At 40.2% G+C, this 13974-nt stretch overlaps 1 protein-coding gene across 6 annotated transcripts in view; it reads right to left on the bottom strand.

Annotated features, from left to right (window-relative positions):
- Nup205 (nucleoporin 205) overlaps nucleotides 1-13974 on the bottom strand; it is a 66326-nt gene that overhangs the window by 25812 nt on the left and 26540 nt on the right. For 3 of the 6 annotated variants that reach the window (XM_052173441.1, XM_052173438.1, XM_052173440.1), the window contains exons 16-23: nucleotides 12782-12881; nucleotides 12075-12212; nucleotides 10181-10370; nucleotides 8486-8606; nucleotides 6892-6973; nucleotides 6493-6666; nucleotides 6112-6236; nucleotides 2477-2591 (exon numbers count right to left, since the gene is read on the bottom strand). In XM_052173441.1, the coding sequence (XP_052029401.1) occupies nucleotides 2477-2591; nucleotides 6112-6236; nucleotides 6493-6666; nucleotides 6892-6973; nucleotides 8486-8606; nucleotides 10181-10370; nucleotides 12075-12212; nucleotides 12782-12881 (1045 nt within the window). The remainder of the gene's footprint in view (nucleotides 1-2476; nucleotides 2592-6111; nucleotides 6237-6492; nucleotides 6667-6891; nucleotides 6974-8485; nucleotides 8607-10180; nucleotides 10371-12074; nucleotides 12213-12781; nucleotides 12882-13974) is intronic. The other 3 variants (XM_052173442.1, XM_052173443.1, XM_052173439.1) reach the window with 1 other exon arrangement.

The following is a 13974-nucleotide window of genomic DNA, read 5'->3' as shown; positions in this document are numbered from 1 at the left end:
TCAGGACCTTTGGAAGAGCAGTCACACACTCTCCCCTCCCCCTCCCCAACACACAACATGCTTTTAGTAATAGTATTTATCACAGAAATAGAAACCCTAACTAAGACACAGGCCAATCTAAGTCAATTTTCATAACACATAAGTCAGAGTGTATAAAAAAATTAAAGTTTCTATATGTCCTTAAATAAATAAAATCTCATAACTAAAAAGGACAAAATCATGAAAATAAAGAAAACTGTTGCTGGGCAGTGGTGTCACATGCCTTTAATCCCAGCACTAGGCAGAGGCAGAGAGGCAGAGAGGCAGAGAGGCAGAGAGGCAGAGAGGCAGAGAGGCAGAGAGGCAGAGAGACAGAGAGGCAGAGGCAGAGGCAGAAGCAGAGGCAGAGGCAGAGGCAGAGGCAGGTGGATTTCTGAGTTCAAGGCTAGCCTAGTCTACACAGTGAGTTCCAGGACAGTCAGGGCTACACAGAGAAACCCTGTCTGGAAAAAAAAAAAAAAAAAGAAAAGAAAGAAAGAAAGAAAGAAAGAAAGAGAGAGAGAGAGAGAGAGAGAGAGAGAGAGAGAGAACAACAACAAAAGAAAAGAAAAACTGTTTTGTCAATCAGATAATTCTAAGGATATTACAGTTTTCTAAAACCTAATTAGAAAGCTGACAATCACTACTAACAGAAATGTATTAACTGTATGATGCCACAGGTAAGTTTCAGAACCCCACTGTGTGTGTGTGTGGGGGGGGGGGGGAACCGGCCTACACTGTGGGGCCAGTCGCAGGTCCAGCCACTCTAAGGTAGTATAGAACATCTGAACTCACATTCCAGACACCCTTGGTTTGGCTATGACACAACTCCCAAAGCTGTCAAAGTGAAGCTAAGGCTGTGAAATGGTTCAGCAGACATGGGTATGTGCAGTGAGCCTAACTAGCTTAGACTGACTGATCCTGGGACCCAAGGTAAAAGGAGAAACAACTCCCAAAAGTTGTCTTTCAACCTCTATAGGAATGCTATTGCACAAAATGTAATAAAAAAAGTTCTACTATATATGTAAGAAATTAACACAAGCAAGCGTAGAAAAAGGTTTGAAAATAGCAATTCTCCTTAACAGAAGGAGAGAGAGAGAGACAGAGAGAGACAGAGCGAGACAGAGACAGAGAGAGACAGAGACAGAGGGAGGGAGGGGAGAGAGAGAGAGAGAGAGCGAGACAGAGACAGAGAGAGACAGAGACAGAAGAGAGAGAGAGAGAGAGAGAGAGAGAGAGAGAGAGAGAGAGAGCAGAGCCAGACATTGTACGTGCCTCTGAGTCTGAAGCAAGCCTGGCTACACAGTGAGTCCCAGGACAGCCAGGGCTGCAAAGAAACCCTGGCTCAAAAAAGCAACAACAAAATAAAACAAAAAACAAAACAAAACAAAACAATTCTTCTGGCCTTAGCATGCACCAAGTACACATACAAGAAAAACAGAAATATTGTTTAAAACATTTTTTTTAATTTAAAGGGAAAAAAAACAGATAAAATTTAAATTAGGCTAGAACAGTTCTTAGTCATATCAATAAACTAGATTTATAATTTCCTCTAAAATTGCTTTTCAAAGTTTTATTTCAAGGCAGTTTAGTTTCAAATATATGTAAGACACAAATGTAAATGAGAAATTTCTCTAAGTAATTTTCATTCACAAGCAAGTAAGATGTCCCAGCAGATGCAACACAAGCCTGACGAGCCAAGTTCAATCCTTAGAGCTCATGCAGAAGTGGAAAAGAGAGAACAGACTCCACTAAAGCTGTTCTGACCCTCACATGTGCAATGTGGCATGTGTACACCCTCACACATGTCACACACACACACACACACACACACAAAACACATGCACGCAGGCACTCGAGCAATCTAATTTCAGTGGTTTTCTTATCATTTTAACACAACCTTTAAGTTTTGTTAGAAAAGAATCAATTCCCTCAATCAGACTATTGCTATGTAATTTTACACTAGAAAGTAAAACAGGAAGCTTCAAGCAGAAATTACAAAAGCATACAAAGTAACAGCAGCAAAGTTCCAAATGCCATGGGAAGTCCACAATACCTAGCCAAGTGCACACTGGTTATACAATTTGACCAATCCTAATCTACAAACACAAAACTCAACACGTTCCAGACCCCAAAATACAGTACCCATATAATACTACTAGTGTGGCATGTCAAATGACAGGTTGTAGATAAAATGAAGGCACACTAAAAACATGGGATAAAATTAACTTTAGTCTATACTTGTAAGATTTAGATATACAAATGAACTTCATGTTTAGAAATGGGTACAGTCCTCAAGATACCCAATATGTAAGAAATACTCCCAGTCAAGGCAGAGTACCTCAAATTCCAAGCCCAGATTCAGAGAAGACCCCATCAATCAACCAATTAATCAAATATTCAAATTCTGAAACAAAGAGTTCTCAACCTGTAGTAATAAAGCAATACAATGTCCTACCTTTGTTTGAGAAAGGTAGATGTTGCAACTGGGAAAATAAGAAATCCTGGCTGGTTCTCAAGTACCTCATAGTAGGACCAGATGTATCTGAGCATGCACATAACTGATATATCACCTAATAAAATAAAAGAAAATCAGTTATTTCTGTACTGATTAAGATAACAAAATATGAATATAGAAAATTAAGATCCATCAACAACTTAAGCAAATGGATAATCAGATGTATAAAATAAATATAAGCTTAGAATTCTTAAAGACGTATTTATTTTATGTATATGAGTGCTCTATCTGTATTATGTACACCTGCATGTCAGATGAGAACATCAGATCCTATTACATACAGATGGTTATGAGCCACCATCTGGGCTGGGAATTGAACTCAGGACCTCAGCCAGTGTTCTTAATGGCTGAGCCATCTCTCCAGCACCATAAATCCAGGTCCTAGCTGTACCTAGGTGTCCTAGGTGTACCAGCTCAAGAAAACACACTGAAACACAGCTCAGAGTAGTGACATTGCCAGACATGGCCTATAATCCCAGAACTAAGGCAGCTAAAGCAAGATAATAATAAATTCAAGGACAGCCTAGGTTACATAGCAAGACTCTGCATTCAAAATAAAAATGAGTTGCAGGACTAAATCTTGAACTTACCCTAAACATACTTATTAATAATATACAAAGTTAATTAAGCTTTAGTATTTTATTTAGTAGTAGTATTACCTGGTAGTCACTTCTGAAAATTGCAATTATTTTTATCTCAACTTCAAAAAAATAGTAAAACTTAGTAGAACTCCAACAATCACTAGTAAAACTATAAAGATGTCCAAACTTCACTGTGTTACAAATGCAAGCACTAAATAGAACCTTAGGAAGAGGGGGGAAACATTTATATCAATCCAAGAAAAACTGAGTAGATCTGACAAACAAACAAATATCTCCACTATGTACATAATTTTCATAAATATATAGATAAAATGCTGCAAAAATGAAAAGTACTCATAATAAACTAAGAGGACGTCTATTTTCAATAATAGACAATAATTAAAGTAGTTGTAAGTTCAAGGCCAGCCACAGCTACACAGAGAAACCCTATCTCAAAACAAACAAACAAACAAACAAAAAAACCAAAAAAGACCAAATAAGTAAATGGATGGATAGATTGATGGATTGATGGATGAATGAGGATAAAAAATGAGGTAGCGCGGCAGGTGCAGTGGCTTGAATATGCTTGGCCGAGGGAATGGGACTGTTAGAAGGTGTGGCTTTGTAGAAGTGTGGCCTTGTAGGAGAAGTATGCCAACGTGGGGGTGGGCTTTGAGATCCTCCTCCTAGCTATGTGGGAAACAGTTTTGCCTTTTTGCCTTTGAAACAAAATGTAGAATTCTTGGCTCCTCCAGCACCATGCCTGCCTAGACACTGCCATGCTTCCCAACATGATGATAACAAACTGAACCTGTAAACCAGCCCCAATTATCATCCTACATGAGATAACCCAATCACCAAAGAATACACATGGAAAGCAATCACTGATAAGTGGTATTAGCCCAGAAGCTCTGAACACCCAAGACACAATTAGCATATCAAATAATACCCAAGAAGAGGGAAGGAGAGGGCCCAGGTTCTGAAAAGACTTGATCCAGCATTGTAGGGAAGTACCAGGACAGGGAAATGGGAGGGGGTGACTGGGAAATGGGTGGAGGGAAGAGGGCTTATGAGACCGATGGGGAGGGGGGAACCTGGAAAGGGGAAAGCATTTGGAATGTAAACAAAGAATATAGAAAATTTTTAAAAAAATCAAAAAAATTTAAAAAAGTGATTAAATGTTGTCTTTTATAAGAATTGCCTTAGTCATGGTGTCTCTTTCACAGCAATACAACCCTAAGACAGCAGGTGTCATACAACATCTTGTAAGTCACAGAATTTCTATCTACGAAATATAAATTTCAGTATTTGCCAAACAGCAGTAGTATTTTCATTTATAAGAATTTATTGTTATCCACTCTAAGAACGTATTACCCACTTCTATGTATCTGGCTCTTTAAGCAACATTCTCTCAGTACATTAATACTTTATCAAATTATTATGATTGTTTGAGGTAAAACTCTAGCCACGCAACTATTCATCCCTTTTGAACTGACATAACCAATATTCTCCAGAAATTCCATATATATAAAATTGATCATAAACCAGTGCTTAAAATCCTTGTTGCAAAGTTTCAGCTACCTGGCTTTTCTAACACAAAAAAGGCCATGGGCTTCCTTTGTCTTCCAACTCTCACACTGCACACAAAGGTCCTTTTCACAATCTAGCTAGAGTCATATTTATACCATTTTTTATGTTAATTTTGCATTAAGTCAGGACATAGGGCTAGAGAGACAGTTCAGTGCATAAAGGCATCTATTGCCAAGCCTGACAGCCTGAGATTAATCACCAGGACGAGACATGGGGAAAGGAAGAACTGTCTCCCAAACGACCTCTGACCTAGCATGGTGATATGCATGGTGTTGGGGGTTTGATATGTGCTTAAGTGGGAATTTACACATCTGCTGCAGGTCCCTGCCAACAGTTGGCTTTTTGACGGGTCAATAAAGAGTCAGTGGCCAATGGCTGGGCAAAGGGACAGAGGCAGGACTTTTAGGATTTCCGGGCAAGAACACAGAGGAGAGAAGGAGAAGAATCGCCCTGACAGGGAGGCAGAGAGATCAGACTTAGGAGCACCCAACATGTAAGAATTCCAGAAAGTGATCCCTGGGGTCACTCCCCAGACTGAGTTTGGGGTAGCAAAGATGAAATATAGATTTAGCAAGTATCAACTCGGAAATGTTGGAAGGGAGTGGTTTGCCACGTGGAGGTTCAGGAGTGACCCAGCCACTGCCATTGAGCTAGTAAGGCATAGTAAAAATAATGCTGCCCTCCAGGCGGTGGTGGTGCACACCTTTAATCCCAGCACTTGGAAGGCAGAGGCAGGCGGATTTCTAAGTTTGAGGCCAGCCTGGTCTACAGAGTGAGCTCCAGGACAGCCAGGACTACACAGAGAAACCCTGTCTTGAAAAAAATCAAAAAAAGAAAAATCACAAAGATAAACATGAGAATAACAGAAATGTCTCCATTACACCAAGAGAATAATCTACCTTTTCAGCATGAAATGGCATCACAGCACTTAGAACACATGTTCAAGTGAATTAAACTCTCCATGGCCGCAGGACTTCTTTCTCTGCATGCTTCTTCCAAGGTGCTGCTTGTACTGCCACTCTAAGTCACAGAATCCATTCCAGACGGAAAAGGCCACACAAGAGAAGCCACAGCAGGCCCAAGCTAGCTTGGCCTGCCGGGCACAGATGGCAACCAGGGATCTTTGAACCCAAGTCTGTTCTAGGCCACCAAAGAGCTACTTTAAATACAGTACCACTGGTAAAGTCCACCAGAACACCTAGTAGTTCTCTTTCTTTACAATGCTAATATCTTCAGGTCTATAGGATGTTGGTATTTATGCCTCATGGAACTTATCCACAAATGAAAGACCAGAAGAACTACTAAATGAACTCATTTCTATCTGGCCTAGTTGCTGTCCTCCCATCTATGAACTTAGCTGCTCAAGTTTCTGCCTAGTTCCTCAAGGTGCTTTCTAGTGCATACCTGGTAGCACAGCTCGGCCAGCTGAGGATACTCCTGCACAGCCACAGGGCCGGTTCTCCCGTCTGTGCCTTTCTCCAGAATGTTGAGGATGGCATGCAGGCATGTCCGAGGGCAGCCTAACACTCCTACAAGGAACCAAAACCTTTCTCAGGGTTTCTGATTGACTGTGAACGTGCTTTCAAATGCTGATACAGGACACTGACAAATCTCAATCCATTACATCTGTTTAGACAGCTTTGATCCTCAAGTCTAACCCACAATATCTTTCAGATGTCATCAATTTTCTAAGTAAATTACTATGTAAACCCAGTATTCAATAAATGATCACTTACACACAACAAACATGTAAGAAATAAATGCCCATGTATGGTACAGCTATACCTGGGTCTTGTAGATTCGTGGTACTGATAGGTTTCTTCAATTCAAAGCCCAGCAGGTAGAGAGCAAGATTGGGTGGATTGCGTTCTAGAGATGTGATGAGAAGATTCAAGATGTGGATTCTAGTTTCGTGACGGATCGCAGCTATCTTCTTTTCTAATTCTGAGCCTAAATACACTCAAAAAACAAAATCACAAATTAATTAAGGTAGCATGTGTTTGAAGCCCCACATTTGCTTATTCTTGATTGACCTTTATATTGCTTTTATTTAAACAATCTTAAAACTTTTTTATTCTAGCAAATTCTCAATCTCTTTTACATCAGCACCAGAAAATTAAGTTTCAAGATTTTTCTCATTATGCCATGTACATATATAAGAGCACACGTTAATCAGAGCCATACCCTCTTCTACACGTACAAATTCTTCTGTGTCTTCACTATCCAAGCACTCTACAAATCCAGCCATCAGCTTCTGGCTTACACTCTGAAGTCATAAAAGACAGAAAAATGACAAATTAACAACTTCTTCCTAGACATCAGAGACTCCACAACAAACACAGTGCCACCTAGGAGCCTAAAGTAGGATAATCTTGAGTTTGAAGTCAGCTCCTCTGAAGGAAGAAAGTGGACCAAGTGTGGGGAACACACCTTCAATCCCAGCCCTTAGAAAGTAGAGCCAGGCAGATCTATATAAGTTTAAGAGTCGACTGGCCAGTCTTTGTTTCAGGCCAACCAAGAGTACACAATGAGACTCTGCCTCAAAAAATAAAAAGAAAAGGGAAGGAGGTAAATGGGGAAAACAAAACAAAAAACTGGCAAGAAGTTGTATGCTTCACGCAGTAATGAGATTTTGTATTTAATTTAAAGCTCAGCACTGTGGCTCATTCCTGTAGCCCAGCACTTAAGAGGGAGAGGATAAGAATCGTAGGTTCTAAACCAGTCTAGATCCCATAGCCAGACCCATTCTCAATAGAAAAGCCAGAATGCAGAAGCCACATCTGCATCTTACAGTGGCTCTGTCTTGACGGTGCCTTCATTCCAAGGGCATTTATCAGATAGGAGGTCACTTTGATTTGATACTAGAGCTTACTACTAACACAGGGGCAGAGAACAGTCATATGAATGGTCTTATAATACAAAAACTGCAGTCAAATGAAGATCTGGGGATCAGGGCTAATAGCTAAGTGAGTGAGGATCAAACCTGACTCCCTACAGGTTGTCCTCTGACCAACAAAACCACCTGTGCATGCATATTCATCCCCATCCAAAGTGACAGAATGCCTTCTGTTTTAACCACTGCTGAGAGGCATCCAGTAAAGTTCAGACTCTTCTTACAGACACTAGATGTTTATAGAAGAAATACAAAGCCAGTTATGCAGCTGTGCTATCCACTGAGGAGAGCACAGCAGCTATAGAGCAAAATGCACCCTTGGGATCAGATAGAGATCACTTAAGCAGAGTTTGAACCAGCCAAGACAACACAACACCATTTCAAATGAGAAAAAGAGAAACAGTATTAGGAACACAAGAAAAGGGAGCATCTGAGCTGGAATAGGACACAAGCACACAGTATCAACTACTCCAGAAGTGGAGGCAGGAGGTTCACTGGAGCATCGTGGTCTCAGGAAAAGGAAAAAAGGACCCATAAATACATTCTATGTCAGCCAACATGACACACCTATGGATCACCAGAAAACTACAAAGGTAATTAGCTCAGCAAACAGGTGCTGTGGCTACAAACCCAATCACTTCAAATGCTTAAAGTAACAGCCATTTTGTAGTCTATATACTCACATAGTGGAGTGTAAATACTACACAGCTCATACTACAGAGGGTACTACACTGAATTAACTTCAAAGACAATTCTCAGTTAAGCACATGGCTGGTTTCTCACCTATCCCTCGTAAGTGCACTTACTCTTAGAGAATAGTTCCACAAACATACAATTCATTCGACACTATGACTGACAGAGAGCACCATCAACAGAATCAGTTACCTGGTCATGTGTGAAATCGCCAACCATTTTGATCTGAATGTTGGAGTTACAAGAGATACAGCAGAGGATCTTCGCACTTTCAAATGCCAATTCAGGATTATTGTTCCCATGATACAAATACCTTCAGAAGAAAACATTAAAGAACAATGTATTCAAATTTGGCTTCTCACTATTCTCAATCAAGAAAATTTAGGGGCTCGAGAGATGGCTTGTGGTTCAGTGCATTTGCTATTCTAGCAGAGGACCTGGGGTTTGGCTCTCAGCACCTGCACCTACTTACAACTATGTCAAACTCCAGCTCCGAAGGATCCAACCTCATCTCTGACCTGCAGGTTCATGTATGCATGTGATGCACATAGAGACAAGCAGGCACAGGCAAATACATATAAAAACTAAAAAATAAAGAATTCTTAAAAGAGAAAAATGAAGAAAACTCCAAGCCAAAGGTTCACCTACCCATATTACACTTTGGACAAATCAGAGAAAGGCGTCCTCCTTCTAGCTACAGAGTATTTGTCGCAGGCTGAATCATGTCCTTCCAAAATACTTACACTGAAGTCTTAATCCGCAAGGACTGTTTAGGAAAAAGGTCTCTGCATGCATAGCAAACCAAGTACTGAGAGGGTGACTACAAAGGACTGGGCTGGCTAATCCATGCCAACTGGCATACACTAGAGTCATTCTGGAAGAGGCAACCTCAACTGAGAAGATGTCCTCACCAGACTGGCCCATGAGCGAGACAATGGTGTGTTTTCTGACTAATGGTTCATGTGCAAGGGTTCAGCTCTCTATGGTGGTCCTGGGTGCTGTAAGAAGCTGAGCAAGTCAAGAGGAGCAAGCCTCGTGACACCCTCCACAGCCTTAGATTCAGTTCCTCCCTGACCTCCATCAGTGACACTGGAGTGTGATCTCAGAGCTGTAAGATGAAATGCTTTCCTCCTTAAGCTTTGCTTTTGGTCACACTGCTGTTATCACAGTAATTTAAACCATAACTGAAACAAAGGTACAACAAGACTGTGTCCTCACTGAAGGATATGTGGGCAGAAGCACCTCCACAGACCACCATGTGAAGCTGAGGTGAATGATAAACCAAGGTTTTAACAAGCTATGAAACACCAAACCACCAGAATGTTAGCAAATATGCATGTATGTGTGTGTGTGTATGTACATGTATCTGTGCATAGATGTATATACACACACATTTGTACATACATATGTATATACATGCGCATACATGTACATACATACGTACAGAACTGGAGGGGGCTCTCTATCCCTACTGTCCAAACACTCAAGTTTCTCTACAGAAAGATAAACACTATTCATTTCAGACACAGAAACTTTTAAGACATAGAATGAGCTAGTAAGAGAAAAAAGACACAGTGTGGCTTAGAGTAATTACAATCAAAGGAATAGAGTTAGGTAATATTAAAGTAGGCCAGAACCAGCCAGGACATATTGGTGTATGTCAGGAGGCAGAGGCAGGCAAATCTGAGATCAAAGCCAACCTGGTCTACAGAGCAAGTCCCAGGTTGGCCAGGGCTACCCAAAGAAACCATGTCTCAAAAAAACTCAAAACAAACAACGTAGGCCAAAACCAATAATCTATGATATATTAAATAAGCAACAAAAAGAGAGAAAAATAAAAGCTAGAGTGGACTCAGTGTCCCTTCTGCTGTGCCTCAGGTCACTCACCTGGCGATGTTAACCACATTGTCTGCCTTCTTAGTCCTAGGATTAATTCCCTGCAAGAGCTGTTCCAAAGGCGAGACGATCAGAGCCAGCTGACTCTCTCTCAGAAGGTCCATGAAAAGGTTCTCCTTTTGCAGAGTGAGGTTGAGCAGCGCAAGACAGTGCTGAACTGCTTTTTCCAAGTGTTTCTTTCCTGTAACCCCAATGAAATGACAGTCTAAATGTACTTAAGAGAAAAAACTAAAGGCAAGCTTTAGTCTCAAAGTCTCTTGTTTTCACAGACTTTCAAAGCACCTTCAAACACCTTCCACCCATACAAAACCAGCCATGTCCACGGCCCAGGTTATTCAGGTATTAACTTCTCTTTTATCTTTTTCCTGATCCTTTAGGGCAGTGGTTCTCAACCTTCCTAATGCAGTGGCCCTTTAACACATGTCCTCATGTTGTAGTGATCCCCAACCATAAAATTATTTTCACTGCTACTTCATAACTGTAGTTGTGCTATTGTTATGAATTGTAATGTAAACATCTGATGCGCAGGATATCTGATATGCGATGCAATGGCTCTCAGAGTGAGATGATTTATCCCCAGTGAACATTCGTACCTAAAACACTCTCATTTGTCCTAATAGGAAGGTGCAACTGCCATCGAGGAAACAAAGCCTACAGCATACAGTACAGCACCCACAACAAAGAACTATCAGCTAAACAGTCAACAGTGCTGAGAGTGAGAAACCAATTCCACATAAGGCATAATCATTGTGAAAATAAAGGCACTTGTAAGCTGAAGAGATGGCTTGGAGAGAGCACTGGGGGCTCTTGAAGAGAATATGGGTTCTGTTCTCAATACCCAAATGGTAACTCACAACCAATTGTAACTCTAATTATAGGGAATTTGATACCTTCTTCTGGCTTCCGTAGGCACCAGGCATGCGCAAGGTACATATGCATACATATAGGTACATATATAAAATAAAAATAATCCTTGAAAAAAAGGTTTTTAAAGAAAATAAAGAAGCAAAAAATATAATAAAAATCACCTCTAATCTCAATCTTTCAAATTTAAGATACTGGCTTAATTATTTCTACTGTTTCTTATCTGTGAATTATACAGTTACAATCCTGTTTAGAGTCTGTTTAGAGTCTGACTTTTCTATTTCAGATCACTGCCACATTAAAGGCAATACAGCACAGCAGTATGAAACAAGGGCTCTGGGGCCTAACTGCCTAGGATTAAATCCCAGCTCTTGGTGTAATCTATTTGTATATCTTTTTGGTAAATGGAAATAATATCTGCCACTGAAGGTTTCTGTGCAATAAAAGAGTTTAATAGAGTAAAACACACACTATGCTTTGAAGAGACAACAGCATAGAAAGCACGGAACATAGTAACAGCAATGGTAATAAGTAACATTTAATGACCACTACTAGCCAGATTCTATAGTATGTGTTTTTGTAAGTATCATGAGATTTCAGATTCAGAGTTAAGCATGTTAAAGACGTGAATGCAATAAAGATTGCTTTAATTATCTAGAGAAGACCTTGCAATGAAACAGTTAGAGCCAACAAACCTCTGTACTGAATTCGGTCTATGTGTGACCATACCGACTCACTAAAAATGTCACTGTTAGATAAGAGACCTTTTTTTGGAGACAGGGTTTCTCTATGTAACCCTGGCTGTCCTAGAACTCACTCTGTAGACCAGGCTGGCCTCAAACTAAGAAATCTGCCTGCCTCTGCCTCCCAAGTGCTGGGATTAAAGGCATGCACCACAACGGCTAGATAAGAGACCTTTACGGTACCAAAGAACATCAAAGATCATCTCCAATAAATTCTCAATTTACAAAAGATGAAGGTGTCAACAGTTTTGAAGGCAGAAAGACTTTGAGGCACATACCGGGGAAAGGAGCATAGGTATCAAGCTGCTTTACTCCTTCTTCCAGTAAGCTGAGGGCAAGCTCCAACATCGGTGACTCATTCAGAAGATGATACATCAGACTAAAACCAGGTGGCTTGTAGGCTATGATTTCTTCTCCTGAACAGAACACAATCCAGAAGACAGCGAGTCAGTACTGGCTTCAAACTATGTGCTAATGTATTGAGAGAGAGAGAGAGAGAGAGAGAGAGAGAGAGAGAGAGAGAGAGAGTGTGTGTGTGTGTGTGTGTGTGTGTGTGTGTGGACAACTGGTAGGTCCTAGGGACTAAACAAAGACGTCAGGTTTAGTATAAATGTCATTGCATATAAAGACTCAAGAGTTACCAGCCATCTTACTGGCCCCCTGGCCCCTCAATTAGAATTTTTGTTACAGCCTTTGTTTTTGTGGAATATATAACACTGTAACTTAAAATAGGATTAACATGGATGAAGGCAAGCTTCAAGTCACAGAGACACAAACTATTAAGAGCACCTACTCCACACAGAAAGACTGATGTGCTCATGAGAAACAGAATTCCAAAATCCTATTTTCTCTCTTGAACAGAACATGATAAAAACAATAAAGCAAAGATTAAATTCTAATTTAACCCAAAAAATCTTAGCTTATATTTATACATATAAAAATCACTAAATCATAAATACTTTGAAAATTGATAGAATTAAATTACCTTGTAGCTCCACAAACTGATCTACAAAATCTTCAAGCTGAGGCTCATAATCTCTCAACAGCTTATAAAACACTTCCAAGACCACCTCAGCGACTTCCCACTAGAGGAAAAACATACATGTCAGTAACAATGAACAGGCTAAGGTGGGAGCTTTTCATTCCTTTCACTCTGCTCTCCAGAAAACAAATCAAGTTTCTTGTCTACTTTATTAATTTACGCAACACAATCTTAATTCACCTTGTTTCATTTTGTCAAAGGTAACAGATTTGTTTTTTCAGAAAAACATGTTTTAAGAAGTATCTCTCCAGCCAAAGTTTGAGCTCATTTACAAGATTTCGGTATTTAGCACCTGCATGTTTACTTTGTAATCATATAATACCAGAGCTCTCTAAAGGTCAAATATTTTACAATTTCTCTAAGAAACTCACATGATGGTCAACACAGTGAATGAATCCCTCAGATCACATAGCTCAGTAGCAAACATGCTCAGACCAGGGCTCTGCCTAACAATCAGTCAAAATGCCTCAAATGACCCCATGACCATTTATTGTGAAGGATGGATTGAGGATCTTCACATGGAAGGACACCTATGTCCAATGATACATACAGTAAAGTTTAAACTTTGCTTTAAAATCCATTGCACAGAGTGTTTTATTGGGTAGTTACTTACTTTTGTGCTACTGGAGACGGAGCCTGGGCTGTCTGTGCATGGCCACTCTGCCGTAACTCAGCTGCAGTGCCACCACAGGGGAGGCCTGCGATACCGGGCTTCATGCTGGAAGCAGTGGCCTTTATAATGATCATTAACTGTACAACTTATCAGGGCTGAGTTTTGGAATGGGACTTCTTAGATTTTATATAGGTGAATTATATATTTATATATTTGGATTATTTATAAGGACTGCGGCCTGTTTTGATTTTTTTTAAAGGCATTATCAGATAAAAGACTTAAATACTGTTAAATCTACTACCTCTAACACTCTAGTATTTATTTCAACACAAAGCAAAGCTTTCATGAGAATCCATTGTTTTAAGATAAGAGTTAGGAGGCTGGAGAGATGGCTCAGCAGTGAAGAGCACTAACTGCTCTTCCGAAGGTCCTGAGTTCAATTCCCCGCAACTACATGGTGGCTCACAACCATCCATAATGGGATCTGATGCCCTCTTCTGGAGTGTCAGCTACAATGTGCTTA

Source organism: Apodemus sylvaticus, chromosome 2 (assembly GCF_947179515.1).
Source record: "Apodemus sylvaticus chromosome 2, mApoSyl1.1, whole genome shotgun sequence".
Classification (NCBI taxonomy): Eukaryota; Metazoa; Chordata; class Mammalia; order Rodentia; family Muridae; genus Apodemus; species Apodemus sylvaticus.
This window is presented reverse-complemented; position numbering and strand designations above follow the sequence as displayed.